The sequence below is a fragment of the Glossina fuscipes genome, unplaced genomic scaffold (assembly GCF_014805625.2).
Source record: "Glossina fuscipes isolate IAEA_lab_2018 unplaced genomic scaffold, Yale_Gfus_2 0, whole genome shotgun sequence".
Classification (NCBI taxonomy): Eukaryota; Metazoa; Arthropoda; class Insecta; order Diptera; family Glossinidae; genus Glossina; species Glossina fuscipes.
In genome coordinates, this window is record NW_023998414.1 from 33,033,871 (window position 1) to 33,061,480 (window position 27,610).

Here is a 27,610-nt window from a genome sequence, read left to right on the forward strand (position 1 = left end):
AGATCATCAATATCCATAAAACGATAAGCAACATTTCATCTTCATATATATGTAAGTTTTGATTTCGATATCTAATAAAGTAGAAACTTTTCAAATATTTTCCAAGACCTCTCAACACTTGCTTGAAAACAGACTTGATAGTTTAGTTTAGATGGTATTACCAAGAAATTTAATTTCATCTACTTTTAGATACAACTTAATATTACATTTTAATTGCAATCGAATTTATTTTGACTAAATTTTAATGTGAAATTATTTAAAAGATTAAATTTCTTGTATTCGATTTAATTTAGATCAAACAGCTTGTTTGATCTAAAGGGCTATTCAACTTTTGTATCTTACATCACTTGTGGTGCCAGGTGTATTAAGTTTGTACGGACGTATGTGACACGCAGAAGAATCATTTTCTGAATCGATCGATATAATAAAAGGTAGGCGTAGCTGAACCTGTCTGTCCGTCCGCCTATCTGATGTTTGTCCAGGTAAATTTGTGCTCAACTTCGCAATTTTTAAGATTTCTTGACAAAACTTAATTAACTGATTAAAAATGGTTTAGATTTGTCTACTTTTTCGATCATTCCCCATATAAAGATCTATTCGTCGAAAAATTGCAATTTCGAAAATTTTTCGACAAACTCGCTCTGTAATAACAAAGGTATTCGATTCTGTTATATAACAGACCAAACGTATTCAGTGCTTTAGGTCGCCATACATCAAAATCAAACATTTAAGAAATTAGATCGCGATAATTATATAAAGAATGCAAATCATGAATTTAATCACAAAACAAGTAAGAAGTTGCATTGGAAAGGAATTCAAATTTTATTCAATTTCAAATCAAATAGGTATCTATTTTAATTTAAATTCCATTTGAATTCAATTACAATTCAGTGCAAATTTAAGTTTAAAATCAATTCAAAAGAATTTAGAGCAAATAATGTTTATTTATTTTAATTTAAAATTAAATTTATTTCCTTCTAATCTAATACGATAATCGAGCCAAAAAAATATATTAATATATGCCCAGAGAAATTATCCGATTTACTGGTGGATGTGCAATTTAATCCATTGTATCTACAAAACGAACCCAACAATTACACAATCACAAATGAAAATTTGGACCAATCGAGGGAAGTCGAACATCGAGGCTCGTGTTGGAAAAAAATGAAAATAAATCGTGCGGATCACATTTTGCTCATTACTCACAGATTATGGAATATGGCTACATTTAGTTCACAGAAAACTCTACTATTTAAGTGCAAAAATTAAAAAAATCCTCCTTGCCTACACCAAGGTGGAAGATAAATACTTTAATAATCGTATATAAAAAGATGGGGCGGTAAAAATTTTAATGCTGGTGGACGCACAGACGGGCATAACTTTCTTACTTGTTTTGCATTTATTTACTTTCTAACGTTTTGGAAAAGCCGATCTTTGTTTGGTAGCATGACCATATGTATCTGTTTACATGAATTATTCCAACTCGATTACTTTTAAGTAATTGATTCAAGTTTGATTCTAAACGGTACGCATATGTATGATGTTGGCTTCATCTATTTGACTTTTACAGTGGCTTTTTAAATAAAATCAAATAAAATAAAATTATGTAAATATCATTTCAATATTTTATATATTTCCGAACATTTTTAAAATTTCAAAGTTATTAAATTCTTGTCTCTTACTTGCATTTGCGAGTAAAAAAAAATAAAATAATTTTTTATGCTAAGTAACAGCTGCCAATAAAACAGCTGTTATTTCCGTAGTCAGTGAAGTAACATAATCGATTGTTACGATAATACATCATGCTCAGCTTATTTCGGCATCATATTTATAAATTGCTATCACTAGTTTAATAGATTTTCAGCGATAGCAAATTGCAATTAGAAGAATATAAAATAATCATTTACCATTTTTTGTTAATGTATATTATTCGCGTTTGTGTGTCGTAAAAAGTTCTTTTGAATAGTTATTGTTTAACTGTGTATATTCAGGAAATGAAATATATATGAAATATTTATTGGTTTTCAGTGATAATTACTACAATAAGTTTAAACGACCAAATCGACCAGTGAGCATTGAGGAAAAAGCCAATCAAATGTTAATATAAGACTTTTTGATTTTTAGAACGCACACACCTACACTGTTACTATATACAATATATATAAATATATATATAGATGTGTATTTGAAATTAACTACAATCAAAAGTTTTGTTGTAAATTTTTAAACGACATTAAAAGTTATTATTGTTGGTCTAATGGCACACACCAGAGCACTCAACTAATATAATAGAATAAATTAAATAATAAAGTGCAAGGATAACGGTGATATATATTTTCATAAATTGCATATATAAAACTATATATATATATATATATATCTTTTATTATATACCATAAAATTAAATAATTGATTATCTCCATGACAATGAGAATATGTTGAAAAATCGAATTTCTAATGCAAGACATAAAAATGTAACCACATGCGTAATGTCGAAAATATTTCCGGCTAGACTTAAAGGCACAGTGCGATAAAATATGCGATTATTAATCTAACTGCAATATTACCTATTATATATATTATAAGTTAAGCAATAAAGGCTTTCATCGTCAGTACCTACATGCATATATTTAATCTATGTATATACTCATGCACATAGGATATCAATTGAATAATAAAAAGAATAAATTTGCCTAAAACATATGAGTTCGCGTCATGTTTTGGAACAACATTCGGTTTGTCAAATTTTGACAGGAAAAAAAAGGGTCAGAGAATTAAGTTTCCTACATCAAGAACCAATTACAAATATTGAGTACGCGCGGGTAAGTGCCTATTTGACAAGGGAAATAAATGCACTTGTCAGTTAACTCGAAAGCGGTTCTCTCAATTAAAAGTTAATATTAACATAAAAATTTACAATATGTGTGCAGGCGGGAGCGGTTTTTGAAAATTCACTAAATACATATGTAGAAGGCAAGGTAAAGATGATTTCACCTTCGCCCAAATCTCACACTATAATATATATCTCACACTATATATATATATATATATAGCACACTATATATATATAGCATATATATATATATATATATATATATATATATAAATTAAGCAAGTATATAAATATGTATAATTAAATGTATAGTTATGGTCATGTTGTGTTATATCTTATGCATATATATGTATGCGTATACACACAAGTATTAAGCTTGCTTTTCGGTTTGGCAGAGTATTATACGTATTATACCCGCTTTCGCGTGTGGTTTGCTTTTCGGCTTTTTTTTTTTTCTTATAAATCTATGTACGTTGTGTGACCAAATTTGAATTATATATATGACACACCAATTAAGCGTTTGAATATGAAGATAATAAACAAAACTATTTATGTTGTAGTCCGCCGACATAGAGAGAACATATTCTGAAACTTAAAGGGTTAATAGACCAGTTCAATAAATTCATAAGAGCGTTTTGTCTTTTTATACCCACCACACTAAGAATATGATATAGTGTTTTTATATCCATGGATTTTCTAAAGCTCATCTAAGATGCATTTATCCATGTCTATTTTTTAATTTTCAAACACCTCAGCGTTTATATGAAAGACTAAATTCTAAGACGTTTATTGTTGCTTAAATATCATATATTAAGCAAAACAAGAAATAGTGACGGTTTTGAAAATTTTCGTCATTTTTTTTTTTTTTATTCATTAGAGCACTGCAGTAATGCAATGGCGCGCGCGCGTTGATACATTCAATATTAACGTAAATCCGTGCGACTTTCATATATCTACTCTAGGCGGCGGGTATATAACATGGATTACAAAGCGACTACAGCTTTCTTATTACATTTACAGCTAAAACGTACTGTATATAAACACAACTATGTTTGAGGAGCAAAGGCGAACATTTCAACTACGATACTTCAACCGATTCAATTATTCTCGTCAAGATAGGCTTAAGAAATTTTTAATAAATCTTCAGAATTCATAGTGTCCAACAAATTACGTCATCCAATAACTTGCAGAAGACATTGAAATAGCACAAATTAAAACGGGGAGTCCTTCTTCAAACGTTCAATTACATGCGATGCTGCTGATTAGTGCTCTGGCCTTGGGACTGGTAGAAACAACTAATCTCAATACCGGAATAGCCATTAGTGGTAGTGCAATTAATTCCGTTAGTGTTGCTGCTGTTCACATACCACCAACCACAATCAATAGTATCGCAGCTGGTCATGTTAATACTGTGATTCATGCTGGTGTTGCAAATGCTATCAGCACTTCTCTTCTTGAATCGACTACTATGACTGCAGTGGCAGGCGGTACAGACGCTGGAGGCGGTAGTGGCGGTGGTGGTGGCACGAGTGCAAATAATGGCGCCACATCGTCATCGTGGGACAATAACGCTACAATACGTTCGGCCAATCCCGGTGACTGGTCGATTGAACAATGCGTAACATGGCAACGTCCTCACCACTTATATTTTCAACTAGGGAACGCATTTCTTTTACTAGCATTTTTGGCTCCCCACGGCTCTTACGGAACGCTTTGGCTACGTGCCATGTTAACTGTGGGCTCTATTTTATTGGGCATGTATGGTTATATGATTGATTGCGCCCAAGATTTCGTTCTATGGTCGGGATTATTTTTTGGAGTTAATTTCATCTATTTCATAGTAATACTATGTCAACTGCGTCCGGTCCGTTTCGACCGAGAAATCGAAGCGGTGAGTAGATCAATATATTTTAACATTTTTCTCTTCATTATTCGTAAGCTGACCTAGATATAAGTTATATTTCGAATAAATTAATAATACATTTAGCTAAGAAATGCTTTTAAAATTCAAAATGCTAATCATTGGAAATTTGTAAATTCATAGATAAAATACTAAGATTAGACGAACACAACGTAACAGTTAGATGCGACCATCAAAATGAAAGTCTACTATCGCTTACTTAAAAAATAACATAACTCACATATGTACTCTGAACGAAAAGTACGAGGAATTCATTTCTTCATCTTTTTTTCTCTCTCTCTCTCTCTCTTTCTTTCTCTCTTTCTCATTCTAGAGATAAGCATGAAAAAATGCTGATAATTTTTCCCGAATTCCGTTTATAATTTTCTATCCCGTGAAAGTATTTCCGTAAAAATTGTTACTCGTTTAAATTATCTGTTAGTTCGGTGTAAAAACATTCCTTACCGGTTTACTAATATGGGGACATATATACTTATTGCAAAGGTTTACAGTATTTTTAAGCATTCGGCTAATCCAACATAAATATATATACGCATATACATAAATATGCCCATACATGCATTCATATATGCGAGCTGCAACATCAAGAATAATTGGGGAACGATCTTCATTGTCTTGTTTTTCGCCATCATCATTATTATCCTTTAACAGTTTTTTTTAGATTTTATACGTCTGAGCAATAATTAACTTTGTTTAGATCATCCATAACTGCGTTAACTTCATAAGTAGCACCATTTTCAAGTCCTGCGAGTAAATCTATGACATCTTCATCTTGTAGCCGCCTAAACATTCTAAAAAGCAAAGCAAAATAAGTCAAAAGACGCGCAAAACGTCAGCTTTTTATTACTTATGTGACAAACGCATAATGTAGACATTTAGACGCTTAAAATATTTCCCAAAAATCTGGCATATATCCAAAAAAAAAAAATTTTCAAATGCAACGTTAAATATTGATAGCTTACCTGACAACAGAGAAGAAATAATTGCTTTTTCAATTAGACAAATCATCCCTTTTTATAGTAAAGTCCAAAAAAGAGAAAATATTTTTCCAAGTAACATAATCAATTTATCTCACCCGCCACATTCAAATGCCAAACGAAGATATAACTTAGCCGCCAAAAGTAATGTCAAATTCTTTCTTTCCCTTGTCTATGGTTAGCAACTTGCATCCGGAAATACATACACTAAGGTTTTAAATAAAGTTATATGCAACTCGAATGTAGATAATTGGCAACAGCATGCATTTAAGAATTAATACGGACTTATTTAAATTTTCGCTTGTAAATGCAACTTCAAACTAACCTGACTTTTTAATGGCATTGATTGGCTAGCTAATAAGATTTTATTGAGTACATATTTCAATTAATGTAAATATTTTTTCTATAACTGTTACTGAAGATCGAGTTTTAATTAGTGTCCCTGAACGGCTTACAGCTAGAAGCTTGTTTAACCTTGTTTCTGTATGACAATTTTTTCTCTACCTAAATATCGTGCAATACATAGTGCAATCTGATAGAATTTAACTGTGGGGATCATTTAACAACAACTTCAGTCTGTACTCTTTTGATAGACCACGAAGACTCATTGCTAAATTATTAAGAATGCAACTTGTACTACGGTTAACATTTTACAGTCGCTTAACATGATCACTTCGATAGCCTCAAAAGAAAGTACAATTTGTCAACCTCTTGAAAATTCTTGATAACTATAAATTTCTGAATCGATCTGTATCTGTTTGGATATTTCCACTGTTTGCTGCCATTCACCTAGAAATATATAGAGCTTAATTCATTGGTTTTCAGTTGATAGAAAATGGAGGACTCGAATTTTAATATAGATTACAAACATATCTAAAATAGTTAACTTAAAAAAAAAAAAAAAAAATTATATTGGGCCATGGGCCAGCGTTAAATATCGTACATCTACATAGTTAAATTCATTCTTTTCCATTATATTAAAATACGATATTCAGAAGGAACATTCAGAAGGACTTAAGATGGACCCACCTTTTATTATACCAATCGATTCAGAACTATCTATTGATCTGATGTCTGCCCATATATTTTTGAATTTAATCGACATATCGTAATTTTTAAAATTTTTTGGTAAAATTTTTCACACTAATGTTTTTTCGCGCAAGGTCAAACACTATTAAAAGAACTTGGGACCGATCTATTTTTTCGAGTCCCGCTCCCCTCCGATCATAACGAGTCATTTTCAAAAGTAATAGCGCTTCGACATTCTAAATTGAATTACGGAAATCTTGGTTCGCCTGGGGAATTTTTTTTAAAGCCTCCTCTCTCATATTATCTTTACATGAAGAAATGATACAATTTTCAATCTTTCGTGGTGAAATTTTGTTCATAACGGGAAAATGATAAAGAAGTCAATCTTACCGCCACCGTATATCACCCTTGTGTGAAAATGTAGATCTTTATATGCTAAAAGGGTAATTTTTTCATAATAAAATCAAGTGGATCAAGTTTGAGTCTATTTCTTGAAACCCACTTTATATAAGATTTCTCACGAATAGTAAGTCCTTCAGAATAAGATTTCATTTTTAGTATTTTATGGTGAAAATTAGTCCGTAGTAGCGGTCGAGCAAAATAATGAATGATATGCAATTTAGGTCATATATAGATCTATTTTTCACATCCCAATACATATATAGATGTTATCCTGAAGACCTTATATGGGGAGGAAATCTAATTTCTAATTTTTTTATAATGGAAACTGAAAAATAATAACATTTTTGGGAAGTAAATTAAATATGTACCGACGAAATGGTCCGCTTTAAACTTTTCAAGAACTCTGAAAAGTCAGACATCTGAACAAGCAAGAACGAAACTGTGTCCGCATCTTAAACCAATATTTTAAAAATATAAAATATTTGATCAAACAAGAGCATGTCAATTGTACGATCGGGATCAATAGTTACTTTGGTCCTTTAATTATTTCCAAAAAATATTAATACAAGATTTTTTAATCAAAACATGCTATAGGCTATGAGCTGCCTTTTCTTCGCCGTATTTGTAGGCGAATTATGCCGATTTTTTATTAAAGCTTCAACATGAGCAGATCAATAATTCGCGAGATTGATCGTCGAACGTCGTGTCTAACAAGAAATGCATATTGTTTTTGAAAAGTTCAAAATCTTAAACGATTCCTGTCAAAACTTCATATAATTTCGATATATATATATATATATTTTTTTTCTTACGAGATACGTGCTGTGACCTTAATGATGCTATGTTTGCTAGTGTCGAAACAAGGGCAGTTTTTCGAATATTGTGCGTTAATTAAATACGGCTTTTAGCGATGGCCCGTTGACTTGGAAAGCGTTAAGACCAATATTTTGCCGTGCAAAGAAGAAAACTTGTTGATGTTTTGTGGTGACGATGTTATGTGTGAAAGGAAGTCGTACAGACACCGATGATATTGAACGCAATCGATGACTAAAACGATAAAATTTTCTCCCCGCCTGTTGCCAGCTTTGATTATTATCTGTTTGTCAATTTCGAAAGTAGGCTGCAAGGATACTTTGAACTTTCATTTAAATGACGGCGTTCCGCGATCATGAACTTCTTTTCGGCAAAATTGAATGGAAGGTGTGTGTGAAATATATGCGTCTCTGTCTCTGTCTCTGTCTCTGTCTCTGTACGTTACAAACGCAGTAGGCATAGGAATAGTATTTCGTAAAATAAGAATTGTGTTAATTAGTCGCCAATGTCGGAGCAATTTGAGTGCAAATTGATTAAATGAACTGCATACATGGATTTAAAATTGCGTGAATCTAATTTAGAATATCTAACACTCTCTTCTCTCTGTTCTAGTGCAAATGATTTCCTCCGTATGTCGTTTGTTGTGAGAAGTTCAAAGAGATTTGGGTTAATTTATTTACCTCATTGAAAAACTAGAAAAACACGCAGAGATTTTTTTTTAAATAAATTTTTTTAAATAAAATTTTTTTTTTTCTTTTGATACAGTTATGTTGTAAATGAAACATATATATGAACAAAGTTATATATATATATATATATATATATATATATATATTGTAATGTAATAATCATAAAAGATTTGGGTGTCAACTCGTTTAATGATTCGAAAGAGATATCACAGATCTATTAAATTTTTTTTTTTTTTCTTTTTCTCTTTTTTCTTTTTTGTTTTTAATGAAAAGCGAAAATAACGTTTGGCATAAATTCGTTAATACTTTGCAATCGTATTTTCGTATATGAATACGTACATAAAATGCTAGATTAAATTGACCCATTAGAGGCCAAAAATTAGGTTAAATACAATTTTGCTAACTACAATATATTAAATTATGCGATATCTACTTATCTAATTTAAACAAAGCAAAAAAAAAAACAAAAAAAAACAAAAAAAAAACAAGAATTCATTCAGTTTTTTTTTTTTTTTTTATATAGCTACATTTTGCCAATAGATACATACATACATGCATACATATTTTCGCATTGTACGCATATAACGTGATATGTAGCAGAGTGAGTTGGGTGGTGGTGTAGGGGGGGGGGGTTGCTTTTATGTGTTAAAATAACACAAAAACACAGTCTATCTAACTTAACTAGAAATGCATGTAAAATTTTTGGTTAAGATTTCATAACATTTAATGTAATATGTTCTTAAAGATGAATTGATTGCCGGCTATAACGTAACGATAATCGGCAGTTGCATGCATTTGCACTTCAAACGGCAATGTGTATTTGGGCAGCCAGATAGTGTAAATGTAGACAACTGGCCACCAATGTTAGGATATTGCCAACAGCAACAGCCATATGCAAGCGACGAAAAGATTTGTGAATGCGTTGATAATGCGGACAATTCACTAAATCTCCTTGTACAAGGCTACCAATTTCTTTGCCGCTACCAATAGTTCCTTCAATCTTGTATTTTTCATGCATCAACAATAGCAAAGTAGGTGCCAGATATAATCTAACAATGACTTCGATCGCTCCGGTACATGCTAAAGTGCCAAGCTGTACGCATTTAGTTAACGTCCAAGTCGTTAAAAAATATTTCACATAAAGTATGAGCATAACAATACTGAGCATCGCGTTGAGTGCAAAATATTTTGGGAAGAGTATTTGCTGGCACATACCAAACATATGGCGAGGTAATGAAAAATATAACGATAGACCTGTAAAAAAATAATATGAAAAATGAAATTCAATTCCTATATACATATACATATATATATATATATATATATATATGTATATCAATATATATATATATGTATATCAATATATATATATATATATATATATATATATATATCAATATGTTAGATCATTTGCAGTTACGCTGTCACACACCTGAGACAAAGGTCATCCATATTTGAGCACCAAAATGTGTAGCAAATGATCCCAAATAGACGAGTAATGCGATCGTATTCTCGTTGTGTCTTCTTTCTTTCGGCTCCCAGTGCCGTTGGCTCTCCACCGTTTGGTCCAGGTCACGATTGGTCGTTTGCCAATCGACAAGTTCGGGCCAAACAACGAGCAATACAAACGACAATATGCAGATGGCTATGATATGAGCGGGCTGTGTAGTTTTCGTCAGCAATCTGCAATAGTAGAACCGAATATCTATAGCAAACATATACATTTTGCATAATATAAATTAACTTTGTCTGTCTGAGAATTTATGCATTCTATTCAGGCGTCGGCCGGCAAGAAATTGTTTGCTTTAATGGCAAACAATGACTGGCGTACGTGCGAAAACGCATGCAACTTTTATTCATTGGACTGAAACAAACATTCGCTATTCCCCTCAACATGGTATCGGTTTCCCCTTAAATCGGTATTTATGCGACCCTCAACACAATATGTATATAAATATATATATAAGAAATTTATGTATGCATGCAAATAACAGTCAACTGACATAAGAGTATTTTTTCGTGTACACAAGTACAGCCAAGCACGCTAAGGAGAATTTCATGAGTATTGATCAGACAGAACAGAAAGTGTCTTAATGCTTACCGCAAAGCATTCTATATTGAGCATAAGGTAATAGGCAAAGGCTAATAAAAAACAAAAAATATAAAAAAATAAATAAATAAATAATGAAAGAGAAAAAATGCAAAAATTCATAAAAAGTCGTCAAAATTTCATTGTTTAACCGCAAAAGCATAAACACACATCCATATATATATATATATATATATTATCAGTGAAAGGAGGGTGTCATTTAATGTCATGTTTACAAATAACTAATTCTTACATTTAGATGGTGGTGGAGTGTGGTTTCTTCACTTACGTATAAATTTTGCTGGTTTGCATGTTCCTGATAGTGCGTTGAAAACGTAATAGAAACTCTTTAGTCGATTGAGTAACTTTCGCCAATGGATCGTCGTTAAAAGACGCCTTCTTGATCATTCCATTAGATTGATAATGATGATCAGAGATATTAGTTATTGGTGTTTCGAATTTATTTAGTTGAGCTTGACGAAAGCGACCACACATTTTCGGAATTTTCAATTCACCAATGCATGATAATGATGATGATGATGACGATGACGACGACAATGACGACGACGACTCGATACCAACAAAATCTTTATTTAATTGAGTATCTTCGGCAGCATAAGCTACATCCAATTCAACATTATTATCCACATGCAGTACATTTGTTGTTGAATTAATTTTTTCCTCATGCTGTTTAGTATTGTATTCCTTTACCCGCTTCCTCATTGTAAATTTTAATGTCTTGATGATTTTCTGCGGCATACCATTTTCGACGCATTTGTCGATTTGCTCGTTTTCTAATATCGAATTATGGCACATTATTTATTGGCTTAAATTGATTTTAATATATATTTCACACGCGTATGAAAACAATAAAAAATATTATTAAAATAACGCTTCACTTAACGATAATGGAGCTCTTTGGTTTTACTTGAATAAGAGACAGACACTCGATATAAACAATTATTATTATTATTATTAAGAATAATAAATATCAAGTAAATTTCTTAGATGCGTTCCTTTGCACGAATTTTTCTTCTTCTTCTTTTAATGATGCTAACTATAATATAATAAATAAGTCGTGCTGCTCTTTCGATTTCTTTATTCACACACAATATTATATTGTTTCTTTCTATTCTTATATTCAGTTGCGTACAGAGAACAGCAGACGACTTTCACGCGATGAACAAACAAATGCTAATGATTTATCCAGCAATCGGTTGCAATGTTTTATATTCTCAAATGATTGCTGTTTCTATAGAGCATTGGCAGACGAAAAAACAAAAAAACAAAACAAAAAAAAAAGTTACTTACGCTCATTTACGGTTTGTGTCATCGTTTCGTTCAAAGCATATTTGCTGAATTGTGTGACTCTCATTTAAGCAAATGAATTAATTGACAAGATCATCATTAATATTCATCATAATGTCTCTCTCTCTCTCTCTCTCTCTCTCTCTCTCTCTGCCTCTCTCTCCCTTCTCTCTTTTGCGTTCTCTCTTAATCCAGATCCCATTACCATTGGAGTTTAGTGATTTTATGCCCTCGCGCAATGGCTGCTAGATACCAAGTGATTTTCGAGTAAATTTTAGTCTCTCGCTCCTCCTCCCGTTACCACGCCCATATAATTAAAGCTCAGAATGCCTACAAGCCGATTGACTTTCATTCTTCTTCTTTACAAATTTGAACAAAAAAAAAAAAAAAAAAAAAAAAAAAAAACCAAAAAAAGCAGAAAAGAAAACTTTGAACCATTGATCGTTAAGAACGATTGCTTGGATGATGTTTACACTTTATTTCCTTTTTCCTTCCATTGACGTCTATATACAGCACACGTAATGAATTATAAATGTTTTGAAATTCTTATAAGAAAAATTTATAGCCCCCAATATATATATATATATATATATATATATATATATAAAGCGTGTAAGCTGCAATCACATGCTTCCATAAAAGCAATTCAGCGACAAATAGGGGTTTTACTGCCGCCGTTGAATCAAATATTTACACTAAAAACATATACACACACAATCGCATGCAAGACTCCCGTTGAATGTGCACTAAACTGATATAAACAAATTTTTGTTGTCAACAGAAAGATAATGAAAAATGAAAATAAAAAAAAGTAGAAACCCTAAACAAAGCAAAAAAAGAAAAAAAAAAAAAAAAAATATTGAATTTGCCAAACAATATACTACTTGGCCAAACACATGCTTGCCTAAAGACAGGCGATGAGAACACAGATAATTAACAACGATCTTGGCATATTTTACACATTTGTGTACATTTCCGATTATGATTTCATACTGTCGTCACTAAATTTATGCCAGGACCTTGCCTTGCTTGTTTGCCTGGTTCAATCGAATCAGTCTAGAAGTGATTGATTACAAGTCAAAATGAACAAAAGCTAGGTAAACTTTGCAATTTTATAATCTTTCTTCGCCTTCTTAAGGAAAACGAGCTTCAGAGCCTTCGGGTGGCCAAGTTCTCTTTCGATAACTTTCGATAACACTTGATCGATAACATTTCTCTATCGGAGAAGCTCTATTGCATTGACAATGCCCCCGTAGGCAGGATTTTAATAGAATAGATAAAGGACATCATCATCATCATTTTTCACTGTCAATGATATTCAAATTCAATTCAATTTAATACGGTTTGCGACTTTCTTTCATTTATCCGAAATTCAGTAGGAATTTAATTATGGATGACGAGTTCGAATATTTTAGGTTAACAAAAAGCTAATACGAAGAACTTTTTTTACGCTCGTTTTAGTGACTAGAAGAATTTCCTTTTTTTTTTTTTTTTTTTTTGAAAATAATGCCTCAGAAATCCCATAAACTATTATATATACCCTTAAAGAGATCTGAACGAATAATGGAATCTCTTTCTAATTATGTGAATGCGTTATGAGTTCGAATTTCGCTTAGAACAAGAAAGTTGAACTACATTTTTTCCCCATTAATCTCCACGAAAGGGCTAGAAAAAATAAGATCATATCCTCATATCTATATTTTATTCGAGTATTACAAAATGTTTTTACTCGAATGTGATTTCAACTAAAGCATTTCGATAATCTTTTTGATCCTAAATACATGATATCCGATTTATTGTCCAATCGCAATATATTGTCGTGTATCCATAACTAGTGAAATATGTGATAATTTAATCATAATGTGATGAAAATCTTTTATTTATATATTTAAACACCAGCTAGTGATAGGATATAAAAATGCATTTTTAATGAATCAAAATTCTCTTTTGTTTTTCTCTCTTAAACTAATTGCGTTATTTATTAACAAGTCAGAATTGTTATATTCAGCTGTTGCCGAATCATTTACACCCCATAACATTTGATCTTTGCATACTTTGGTATTCTATAGTATTGCATGGATCTAGTTTTCTACAGATACTAAGATAATAATAAATGGGACATTTTTTTTTTACATCTATTTTATAAGTAATGGGCAAAGAATCGAAAGAAATTTTTACTTTGATAATCAAAATTGTTCTCAGCTCACTGTTTTCCTTCCACCGATATTTGACCAATTTTCAATAGTGACTTGTCGTTTTGCAACAATTGTGCTATGCTTTTGCCAAATTTGAGGCAAAACAAAAAAAAAAAAACCATCTATACGGAATAAGATAATATATTACATCAAGTGTGTGAGGTGCAACATGCTTTCTCCATGTTGCTGAAATTTTAACAAAATGAATGTATCTCTAAGCTTGATGGGTGGATTATGGGTTATAAATAGAAAGAGTAATTTTAGTCGATTAATTAATATTTTAATTTCGAGGTGCTGAGTAACTAAAATTCGTTTTAAATTGATTTTTGTTTTGTTGTTGTTTTTTAAATAAATAATTCTTGACATGTCCAAGTATACTACGTGCTAAGTGGCCATCATTATTAATTAATAGTTTATCTTATCTTCTTCATACCTTTGTATGATATAAGGTACGATTCTTGTTTGCTTTCCTTGTTTTACCATTTAATAAATATTAGTAAGTAATTGATTGATAGCAATGTAATTAAACAGTGTAATATCTAAAGATATTGCATACTCGATACTCATTTTATATATGTATATATATATATATGTATATATATATATATATATAATTTACGTCATTTTTGTGTACCCCCCTCCGCGCACGTATGCATAAATTCCAAAGGACAGCGACAGCAATTGAACTTCGTATCGCGATGTAATCTAAAATTTGAATCATTTATAATATCAATCGATGCAATCAATTTTATATAAAATTATAAACTTTTAATTTTTTTTTGCAATTGCAAATTTTATGGTCTGACGGTATTCATATCACTTCAAATGCACATGTATGTCTATGTGCGTTAATTATTTGCATATAGAAATGAATAATTTAGAACAGGTTAGTGTAAATGAAATTCACTTTACTCGGTCCCTTTCTACACCGTAGCGAAACGATTAGAAATCACTTTGTTTTATAGACCGACGCTATACGGCAGCGCGTCTAAAGACCGACGGTGATGAAAAGTAATGAATTTGCTTCTCTAGTACCGGAAAAGTAATGGAGCAGTGAGAAAGCATAATGAAAATGAATTTTCAAATATTCATTTACTTTTAATTACAAAATACAGAATCGCCTAATCTATTACTGCAGGTCATTGGTTTCGTGTAAAAGACAAGAAGAAGAAGAAGAAGAAGAAGAAGAAGCTTTTATTATCTGTATATGTAGATTCCTAATCTCTTCATTGTGCTATTCAATGTTAGGTTTTTTTCATTTTCTTTGACATCCCCATATATTTGAGTGTAGAGATTAATAAAGATCGAAGAGTGATCAACAAGTCGGTTGTTGCTAAAAGAAGACGAAGATTTTACCGGACATGATTACATTTATGCACGATATCAAACGTATATAATCGTATTATAATGGAAAGGAAGAGTGTGATTTGGTCCTCCCCCCCCCCCAAGCCAAGCATGCATTCGCCTCGTGCCAACTTCAACAACTTCAACTTGTCCCGTGACCGCACATTTCTAATAAGAAGACGTAAAAAATAATATTCGACACTAAAACACTGTACTATTATAGGAGAATATTAAAAAGTAATTAAACTTGGGCGTGTTTGGTATTTTTACACATAAATACACTTTTAAAGAGATCTTTAAATATGAAATATTTTTCTACAATGTCATTTATTATAATTCTATATTATCCGCATTTTTACGATGAACTTTTAAGTGGCCCTGGAATATATTTATATATCAAGTTTTTATAGGTGTGTGTTTTTCCTGTTAATATACGTAAGCTGAGTACGTTAAATATGAGTGAGTATACACTCAGTTTCCAATTTAAATCAAAAAAATAAAAATGCTGTAGTTTTTTTTTTTTTTGTTGTTTTTTATGACCAATCACTCAAGGGATGCGTCCCCTAAATTGTGTGCATTGTACGGTGATGATGGCCAGAAAGTATTGAAAAGGAGAGGGAAATGTAAAAGGGGACGGAATCTCGTGTGCCAAGTTTGGCAAATTTTGGCATTCTTCATTCATTTTTGTATCCGACGACGACGAGTGTAGCAAGAGAACAATATATGCAAAAGTCAGCATGAAATATAACGCTGATCAATATGATGACATATGATGTCGAAAGCATTTCATCTTTATTATCATAGCAATATTTTTGTAAAAATTGCATAATTCATTTAAACTGAGACGATTCGTTTTTCGCAAAAAACGTAGAAAACAAGAATAAGCAAGAAAGTAAAACTGCCTTGTCTTATGTAAAAGGGATATCGGCTTAGCTAAGCTTCACTGCAAGGTCCATCTATATTCGGAGCGTCCAAGTGCACGAATTATCGAGTATTTTAAATGATCTCATTCCGCCTTTTATGCTAAAGCCGATGAGTTTAACAACATGAGATTGGGAAGGGCTTCTTTGTTGTTGCTTAAACAGGAATACATTATTATACATATACAATATTTATATACCTATGTTCTTTGTGCAAAAGAGAACATTTTGTTCTAGCACTTATAAAAGAATATTTATTTATATTATAATAAAATCATTGCTAAGTTGTCATCTAAAAATGTACCTTCAAAAATGTTACATCGCTCAATAAGTCTGCGATCGTTATTCAAATGCATTTGTAATGCTACATAATATCCGCTATTGATCCTTCAACCCGTTTTAGGATAGACGATGAACGTTTGAACGTTTGAACGTTGGTACTATCCAGAAATTAGAACGGCCCTCTCAACCATGCTACCCGAGACTTATTGAATGATGTATTATAGAAATGGGATTTTAAATTTAATTATAAAGTTACTTAAAGTTAAAGGTTTTTTTTTTTTTTTAAATATGGCCAATCGCTCAGGAGATATCCCCAGAAGAAAGGAAAGAGAAAGAAATAGGGAGATAGAGCCCGTAGCCTAGTGGATTTGTGCCCAATCGGTAAGTGGTATGTCGTTGCCGACTGAGCACTCACTATAGCTACAAACCCAAAAAAAAAATTAAATATTACCTTTAACCTTTAAAGGACAGCATTTATGAATATGTAAATCGATATAACGGACATCTCTACGGCGCAGATGACAGAATCTTGTGGATAGCCATCAATTGGTATGCTATTCTCATTATACACGAAAACACTTCTATTGCAGAATGTATTATATTTTTTTGGATGTATGTAACAACCACAAGAGCTTAAGGTAGACGCTGCTTTTATTCCATCAATTCATTTAGAATAACTTTCTTAATCAGTTTAGGCTTATTTGTTGTACGTTTGTCCCATTATCTGATGTTTGTCTATAGGTCTTTGCCTTCAATCCGCATAGTGGTCGCAATTTTTAAAGATACTCTAACAACATTTGATACAGTGAGGTGTCCGTTTGATCCATAGACGAACCCCATTGAAAATGACCTATATTGAATCAATTTTACTACCACCACCACGACCACGCCTATTTGGAAAAGGCCTTATATGAAAGAAAATGTCATTTTTTAAACTTTCGCGACTTGAGAAACTTGGATCGGATGGATTAATATTTTGAACACCATCGCCTAGTACAGATGCTAAAAAAAAATCGAAGGTTTTATGAATTCACGATATCGAATAGATAGATGAATTATGAATTACATTAACTTTTAATAACTTTTAATAACTTTAAGGTAATCCAATATGCAGTAAGTGGTTAACAATTCATTTTTCTTTGCTTCCTCGGACATCGTTTGGACAAATTTTCTAAATTCTTCCAATGGCCTTTCCATTTCTCAATATCTATATGAAATAAGAAAAAAAAAGGAAAGTCTATCGAAGTTCGTCTTACGTATAAGCGACCAAGCGGTGTTTCGCGCGCATAGCAAGATGTCTTACGGAAGACTTCAAATGCAAGTATACAATGCTTCAGGCAATAGGTTTTCATGAATATGCAGAGAATGGAAATATCAACGGACTTGTCGTCGCACAATCAATTTTCGCGAAATTTCATTTATTGATAACTCAGATGCTGCTGTTCGAACGATGTAAGTTTCAGTTGTTCTCACAAGCTGCTGCAACTTTAAAGGGTTGGATGTCGTATCTGGCATTGCGCATTTCTATGCTGTGTTAAGTGGATTAACCTTTGGAGAAAAAAGGAAATGAAACCAAAGCAACGAAATAGAAAGTGGTTTGCGATAGTGTTTCCATTTAATAATAAAAATGTATTTTTTTTTTAAACTAAATAAATTACGTATGTTGAACGGAATTGATGAATACATGTTTATGTCATAATGAATTGTTTTTTTTTTTTTTTTGTTTTACATTAATTTATAATTAATATACGATTCTCTTAATGCGTTCAACACATGAGCAAACGGAAAACAACTGCGAACCGTAGAATTTTCGCATGTGTTTATGTGCAGACGCAATATGTTTATTTTTGTAGGTTTTATAGAGTGACTTTTTGTTTGTTTTTGTGACTTTTGTTTGTTGTTTTTCTTAGTTTATAGAAATATGTGTTCATCTTGATTACTATCTTAAGATTTTGGTTGCACTACTGATTGTTTTCTGTACATGTAAATATCGTCTCAGCAGTTTTCTTCTAACACTGCTCACTGACACTCTTTCGAGGATGCGACAGACCGACCTACTTCTACGTATGAAGTTGTCTTTCCTTTGCATGTCTAGCGTGTATGATGTATAATAAGTGTAGAGTAATCGTTTGATATAAAAAGAACTAAAGACCGACCCAGTTTAAAATACATAGTTGTATTGTCGTCAGTCCTGTCCATGACATTTATTATTAGTCCGTTAAGAGTTAGTGGATTTTTTTAAGCAGATTTTTTTAAAGTCAATTAAGACGGCAAGTAGAAACAGATAGAGTGTTTTATGCTAACGGAGACCATTTTCTTTTTCGTTGACAGGCAGAGCCGAGCCAATTGCTGCGCTCAGACTTTAACAAAACGCTCTCTACTTTTACAACATAATTACGGAAAATTCGTTTGTGATTTGAGAGCGGAAGAAAGAGTCTTAGCGCTTACGATCTTTCTCTCATTTAAAACCCAAATATCTCAATTTCTTCGAGATGTCGTCGTACGTCTTTATAGCGGAATATTTTCAGCTAAATGATCGCTAAGCTGAGAAAACAAATATGCGCTTGTTTCTTTTCACTTAAAGTGATTTAATGATCTCTTGTAGTCTGCTGGATCGCGTATCAAGCCATTCTTCATAATAACTATGAATATGTGTGCGTCCGTGTGTCGATTTGTGTTCCTCCATTCCTCTTCGTTTCAGTGAGAGCTCCAGTATGCACTATAGTATGATAATTTTTTTTTTTTTTTTTTTTTTTTTTTTTTGCTTTTAATTGCAATAAGTGAACGTTGTAAACCTGATTGTTTACGCTTGCAATTTATCTGTGCGGTGTTGTTGTGTGAGAACTGAAATTCACACAAATTCAGGGGAAACAAATGTTGTTGTTAGCGGCTGTGTGGCGTACGTGACTCGGCCATTATCAGTGATGTCTGCACTTTATAGCTGCATTTAGTTGGTATATTCCATCTTTGATAGATGGAATGTTTTTATGAGAAAAACGTTAAATACATAAATAATATCTTGTTGTTGTTGTTATTGTTATTGCTGTTGTTGTTATTCTCATTATTATTGTTGTCATTATTATTGTTGTTCTCGTTATTGTCGTTGCTACACCTCCATCTATCACCTAACTATGTAGGACAATGTTTATGAGAGAGAGAGAGAGAGAGAGAGAGAGAGAGAGATACGTTTTAAACGCATTTACGTCGGAACGATTAGATTACAATTAAAAACTTTCAACAAAGTAAAGATTAACTGACAGGCGTCATCGAACTTTTAGTTATTTCTGCTGAATTTTTTGTTTTTTTTTTTTTTTGTTTTTTTTTTATTCCTGAAATTCTTAACATGCACACGAAATGTATGAATTAAAAACCCATACATACAAGTTCTCATACAAACTGTAATTTTCTATAATTTGACAAAAAATAAAAAAATAAGAAAAAATAAAAAAAAATAAGTAAATAAACGTTTATTAATAACTATAATGGATGGTTCATTTGTTCTTTACTTTTTTTTTTTTTTTTTTAGGTTTATGCATCTCTGTTCAAACCATTGCGTGTATCGCGACACCAATTTAAGAAAGTCTTAAACTGCATGAAAGTCATACGTGCCCTTAAATATCAAGAGGTTTATGCACAAGAAAAAGTTACCAAAGTTGACAGTCTGTCGTTGGTTCTGTCAGGAAAGTAAGTATGTGTGTGTGTTTGTGTGTGTGTGTGTACAATCATGCGTGCGGGCGCGTGTACGCTTGTATACATAATACTTGTTCTTAATAAATGTAGAAAGATGCAAAAAAAAAAAAAAAAAAAAAAAAAAAAAAAACGAAAACTTTTCTTGTTTTGCTTTGCAGATTGGTTGTCTCACAAAATCAACGAGCGTTACATATTGTATTTCCCCATCAGTTCCTAGATTCTCCAGAATGGTTTGGTGTATCCACAGATGACTATTTTCAGGTATATATATCTTATATAACTTATCATGTATTAATCATGTTAAAGCTAAAATGAATCCATTGCCAGGTGTCAATTATGGCCATGGAAGAGTCAAGGGTATTAATTTGGCATAGAGATAAGCTAAAATTATCCATTATGGCGGAACCGTTTCTGCAAACAGTATTCGATCACATATTAGGCAGAGATGTTGTCAAGAAATTAATGCAAGTGACTCAGGTAAGCATCAATTCGGTCGCGAATTATTGTTTAAAGTAATTTTGTAGAATCCCGAAGAGCTTTTCTAATGCATATACATATTTTTGTTGTTGAACATACATCTTGGGCGGCCTTACGCACCAAAAAAATTGACATAGTAATTAAATCTTAGTTAGTGATTGCCATAAGTAAAATTTGAAAATTTGGTATGATCTGCTCGCAATAGTTAAAAGATGACATTTCTTAAACGTTATTGTTAGTGCGTTACAGGCCGTAACAATAATCGGCAAAATCATACCAAAACTAAGAATGTTTTCATACATGACAAGGCTATGAAGCGATAATTTTCCCTTAGAAAAAGGGGTGTATCTCGAACACCGCAGATTTTGCGATGGGACGGTGGAAACGTTCCTCCATATTGCGTGTGAACACTAAGCGTACGTCTCCCGAATCAGATACCAGTTAAAGACCTGGAGGAATACATTATAGCGTCGGGCGCGCACGATGCACCAAGCCAATGTAGACGGCAGAATTTCATAGAATCCTAAGCGTAGATGTCTGCAGTGAGATTTTGCAAGTCGCTACATGGAACAAAAAATTTGTTTAGTCAATGCTAGTGCATTACATTCCATGCAAATACAAACGGACGAAACAAGGGCGTAGGCAGTAATATATGTTGAAAAAGTTTAAATAACCAAATTCAAATACATTGGGACCATAATTCAAGCTTAATCTGCGAAAGATTATTTGTCAATTTGGAAATATATGTAGTAACCGGTTCATAGCTGTCGACTAGGATTTAACTTGATCGTAATTTGAATGCATTACTCGAAAGATATTTCATGCGATCGGAAGAGAAATGCATAATTGATCGGTAGCTCGGTAAGCTCAGTACTTGTTACAGTGAGCCGATAATCGATAGCCATCGTCTTTACACGATATCAAGAGCTATAAACCGATTTTCTATCATAAAATTCTTCCTACAATAAGTGACAAATACGATAATAAAGCAGATATCTCATATCCATACGACGCATATACATATTTTTATTTATATATATAATTAAAAAAAAAAAAAAAAAAAATCCTGTCAACAAAATATATATATATATATATATATATATTTATGTATATATATTTATGTATGTATAACACTGGTATACGTTTTAATTATATCTCAGGTTAGTGAATCAATTGCCAGCAACGGTTTTTTGCCGTCAGGCGGTTACGATGATGCGGAAGACAAACCAATGCTTATAATGAAAAAGAGCATCGAAGGACACAGTCTGACAGCTTTAATAAATAGGCAGCTTCAAGGTATGTATAAATTTATCAAGGTGTTGTTGCACCGGACAGCACACCACATATCCAGCATAACTAAGACACGTACCGAAAATACAATATCATGTACATATTATATAAATTAATGTAGAGTCACGAACAACCTGTAGAGTCATAAACCTAATTTCATTATTAGTTCTAGTTGAGATGCCTGTTGTAAAAACGTTACGTACGCATTGTTCTCATGCATGCATTCGCTCTTATTATTATGTATTTTTATTTAAAAATTTATAAATTTTTTTTTTTTTTTGGTATTTAAAAAAAAACAAAAAAAAAAAAAAAAAAAGGTACAGCAAGCAAGAAATGACACATATACACACATATGTTAGCCAATTAAACACCTACATACACACCTTACATAATACAAATAATTTTCTTTTTATTTTCTCTCATTGTTTGTTTTTCTTTCTTTTTATTTTTATTTTTATATTTTTTTTTTATTCATATTTATTTATGATTTGATGTTGATTTTTATCATTTATTATTTTGTTGATTCCATTTTAGAAGAGCATGTCCCCTTATTATTGGGTCGTACATACACTACTAAACATTTCCAGTTGATAAAGCCTATGGCTGGGTTAACGATCGATGGCTTGTCAAGCAATGCTAAAGCTAAGTCTAATAACCAAAGCAGCGCAATAGTTGGGCGTTGTCGTCAAGCGAATCAAATTATTGAGGACAACAGTACCGATGCTAATGAGCTAACTTCGCCATGCTAAATAAATGAGAAAAGAAACTAAAGAAACTAAATTATTAAAACTCATAACTGTCTTATTTTTAATGTAAATAGAAATATATACATAAATTTATATATATATATATATATACACACACACACTTATACACACACACATATATACACACATGCACACATATATACACACAAACACACACACACATATATACATACACATACACCTACGCCCACGCGCATATATATAACTACCAAATTAATAAATTATTTAAAGAAATTTTAAAGTTGAAAAATACGATTAAAATTTTTACCTGAAACGATTTATGTAGAACGATTGCAGCAATTTAGCTTTTTAACGAAGGCAGGCAGCTATGCTGATAAAGTAGACAACAAAGTGATTACGGAATTTCGTTATAAAATGCAATAACACACACTTTTTACACAAAGCAATATGAAGTTATACGTTCTGGCATACCATAGCTGTGAACTTGATGATTTCACATTTTTATATCCTACATCATTCGCGACTAAGTAGGGGGTATTTCAAGTTACTGCGGATATATACATAGAGAGACATTCAGAAGGATTTGCGGATCAATTCCTGAATCTATCTAATCTGATGATCTATCTGTTTGCCTGCCTCCCCGTCTGATGTCTGCCCATGTAGTCTTTTGATTACGCCGCATATCGCTATGCACGAATGCTATCGAAAATTTACTAAGATGGGATCGGTTCTTCGACCATCTCCTAACTAACACTTTATACCGTACTATAACGTCGTAAAATGAATAAATGTATTAAGCGAAGTGGTTGGCCGTGGCCTATTACAATATCTTTACTTGTTACTCTTTATAAGCGAAAAATTAAATCAAGTACGATCTCAAGTCAAGATCGTCAATGAAAGCCTCCTAATGCAAAAGGTTTGGCAAAATTTGAGATTATTGGCAATCAAACGATGCTCACGTAATAATGTAAAGGAGACACAAAACGATCGCCCAAACAATGTTTGAGTTTTTCCCACCTGTGGCCAGAAAATGTCATCCGCGAATACAAAAATCTTTTTAAAATTATTTTATTATTATTATTATTATTTTTTTTTTCCTTATTTCTTTATCCAGACTCATTAGTTTTTGAAAGTAAATGCCAGAAATTATTGTAAATGATTGTAGTGGCTCCCAATCAATAGCGTAATCCTTAAATTTTATTCTCTATTACATGTCCCACTTGGACGATTGTTGCCTTTGGAAGCTTCGTCAGCACCGTTTCATCAGCATTCATTTTCACAACCCAAAAAAAAATAAATAAATAAATAAAATAAAAGCTCATGATCACAAGAAGCTTCTTACAAGTTTATATTATTCAAGCTCTCTGCAATTAAACATTTATATATTTCATCTTCGATTTCGTCATATAAATTTTTGGCCAAAACGTTGCTCAGTGCCCGTTAAGTGAAGAACCTTTCTTAATAAATGTTTCAATTGAATCTAAATTTTCTTTCGCACAAAAGAAGAAAAGATTACAAGCCGATGGCCTTTGATGTGAGCTCTCGTTTTCTTGTATTGCATAAAAATTCATTTCTGCTCAATGTGTTATTAAATAAATAATGAAAAAAAAAAAAAAAAAAGAATAGCTAACATGCTGAATATATTAATTTTCTCACTTTAACTCCTTTTCGCTCGCTTTACATCAAAAACACTTACACTGAACATGACCGATCATTTTATCAGTGACATTTCCCATAAGGAAATTTTACAATTTTTTTTCTTTATATTGCATTCGCAATCTTCTCGATTGCGAAATAAGAAATACACGATCGAATGGTTTACTCTCGTTCAGAACATTCCAAATTAATGACTCTCTCTCTCTCTCTACTTATTTCTATATAAATAATTTTATTACCGCTTGTCGCCTTTAATGTCGGACTCGAACTTTCGAAAAAAAAAAAAATAAAAAAAAAAAATACGCAATTCTATCGCTTTGAATCAACGGCGCCAGATACAAATATCGAGATACAAATATCGAGATACAAGTATCAATTTTCGAACTTTCAATTGCAATTGACAGGAAAGTCAAGAAGCATAAAACTGTGTAAATTTTTTTTTGGTTGCTTTACAATTATTTGTAGTTTTACAACAATCAATGGAAGAGAAAGGAGAGTAATTCAGATGAAAATTGAAAATTTTATTTTATATAAAACTAAAGTAGAGAAAATATTTTCATTCATCGACACTTGTATTTAACTTATTACCTGTAATCCATAGCATTCCACCGATCTATTATGTTTAATAAACGAACATATACAAACGAACTTATACAAATTCAGCTTGTAATCATGAACCGCCTTCCGGGACAGATCGAAGTTAGAAATTGAAATTTGATATGTTTATGTGACACTAATTCTAACGAATATTATTTAGTCATTTACTCTAACATACATATGATAAAGATAGCGTTAGTCAATTTTAGCCTTTAAATACGAATTGAATGAATGTATTATAAATTTTGACCTCCGAGTATAAGGAAATTAGAAAACAAAGCAAGTCTTATAATATATTCGATGCCGCTTGATTGAAACCAATACTTGCTCATGTAAGCATATTCGTGTATACTTCAAGTGTATTTGCTTCATGTAACCGAAAGTACTCCTATAGATAGCTACATTTCCCCGATGTATGAACCAACGAGAATGAAATAACTGCAACTGGCACTCGTTATTTTTCAATATTTTCGATTTTCTTCAATTCAACAACAAAAAGAATATTATTTAAGTAAATATCGGTGTGATTTCTCTCTCTCTCTCTCTCTCTCTCTCTCTCTCCACTGTTATATATCATATCATTATTGAAGAGAAAAAGAACGCCAGTATTTTTGTGCCTATCAACGAAAGACCCGAAGGGGGTATATTCATTTTATAAAGGCATTTTCAATACGCAGAAGGAAGTTACAGAGACCCCAAAACGTAGATACATACATTTTTGATTAGCATCAAATTCGAAATCGATTTAAGCACGTCCGTCTGTGTAATGCCTGTTGTAGACAATCTCCTGGCCGCAAGAATGCACCTATCCACTTCAAAGTTGGCAGGAACTTTAGAGGTTCTAGCACGCGGATTCGTATTGAGGATGCCCGTAACACTACTACTACCTAAACTGAGAACACGTCTGCTTTTCAAAAGATTATAAAAATATATATTTTTTTGCCCATTACCCAGAAATTACAGCAGACGGAAGTACAAAATATCATATCGCCATATTCTATGGGCGGGGCTATAACACCTGTACAAATATATTGTTTATAAAAATGTAATTTTTTTTTTTTTTTTTTTTTTCAATACTTTTATGAGGCGCAAAAAGAGGCTTAAAAAATCCCATAAAATATATTAATTCTTGGCCAGTTTCAAATTTGAAATGCACCTAGGCGCACCCATCTTTTTGACTGTTAATCTGTCTGTTTCTCCCGCGCCTACGAATTTGCAAAAGAATTTTAAGGTGACTGCAACCTTTCCAAGGACTCGCCTATGAGACAAAAAGTTTTATTTTGAAAGTAGAAAAAATGCAGACGCGCCCACTCCATACGATAGGGCATGAAAATTTAATTCTTTTACTTTTTTTTTTTTTTTGTCTTTTTTTAGGATAACGGTCATAGGTATAAAGGATTGGGACACGACCGAATGAGATTCTCTTACTTGTTTCACTTTTCAGTCGAATAGCTTTCAAAATTTTCTATATATCTAAGCTGGAAACGGTTATAAGACATCAATTTGAAGGAAATGTTGAAAAGTAACGAATGCAAATTTTTGTTAAAATAATTCTCTAGAAAAACATCTGCACATTTATGTACATTTGGTACATAATGCTCGTCATTTTTGCCTCTTCTTCTCGCGTTCTATGTCGCCACCTCTTTTGTCTTTTTCTATCACACTGTCTCTTATTCTCTCTCTCTCTCTCGTTCACTCATCACGAATGTTTGTTCTGGTTATTGAATAACTTTGTTTTAATATATTTTATTTTATCACCACACCCATAGCCTTGCCGCGGATATCAAAATATTATGAAAGTGGTGAGTAATACAAGTTTATTTTTTATATTGTTTTTCTTCCTCCTACTCCTCTTCATCTCATATATATGATGTCGTCTATCTATCTATATCATTAATAAACCCATAACTACTACTACCACCACCACCACCACCACCACCACCATCACCACCACCGGTCAGCCACATCAGCCGTAATAAGAACATTGTACAATCATTAATCCATTCACTTGAACAGAAATATATGAGTGTGTTTAACTCCTTATTGGATGTGTTTCTTCTCAAATAAAAAGCATGACAATTAGACAAAGTTTGATTTGTATTCAGAGCTCCGTTTTCAAAAAAAAAAAAATAAAAAATAAAAAGAAAAAAGAAAACTTCACTGAATTGAATACAAAATTTAAAAATTCGGTTGCGTACATGATTGCTTAAATGAATTGTCAAATTTTCATATTGTTGTTTTGGATGTTTTTATAGTAGGAGATCCGAATTCGTGGCGTTTGGGTCGCATAGATGAGACTGATCACGAGACGGCCGTATGAGTGCGTTTGAGACTATTACCGCTGCTGCTGCTGCTGCTACTGATCATGAT

At 32.2% G+C, this 27,610-nt stretch overlaps 2 protein-coding genes across 5 annotated transcripts; one reads left to right on the top strand and one right to left on the bottom strand.

The window, feature by feature from the left end:
* Positions 1–1,917: 1,917 nt before the first annotated feature.
* On the top strand, positions 1,918–27,583 carry LOC119644821 (popeye domain-containing protein 3). Of its 4 annotated transcripts, none has more exons than XM_038044596.1 (8): positions 1,918–2,324; positions 3,711–4,724; positions 20,329–20,486; positions 20,651–20,753; positions 20,820–20,969; positions 22,130–22,265; positions 27,010–27,042; positions 27,496–27,583. In XM_038044596.1, exons 2-8 carry the CDS (start codon positions 4,086–4,088, stop codon positions 27,558–27,560), a joined length of 1,284 nt encoding a protein of 427 aa, XP_037900524.1. In that variant the 5' UTR covers positions 1,918–2,324; positions 3,711–4,085; the 3' UTR covers positions 27,561–27,583. The 4 variants fall into 4 exon arrangements, with proteins under 4 accessions (XP_037900524.1, XP_037900532.1, XP_037900517.1 ...); XM_038044604.1 differs by having other exon boundaries at positions 27,499–27,571; XM_038044589.1 differs by lacking the exons at positions 1,918–2,324; positions 27,010–27,042; positions 27,496–27,583 and adding exons at positions 2,390–2,822; positions 22,794–23,081 and having other exon boundaries at positions 3,854–4,724.
* On the bottom strand, positions 9,257–12,021 carry LOC119644849. Its single transcript, XM_038044611.1, has 3 exons — positions 11,043–12,021; positions 10,097–10,347; positions 9,257–9,918 (listed from the first exon to the last, which is right to left on the bottom strand). The coding sequence occupies exons 1-3, from the start codon at positions 11,567–11,569 to the stop codon at positions 9,467–9,469; spliced, it is 1,230 nt and encodes a 409-aa protein (XP_037900539.1). The 5' UTR covers positions 11,570–12,021; the 3' UTR covers positions 9,257–9,466.
* Positions 27,584–27,610: the final 27 nt, after the last annotated feature.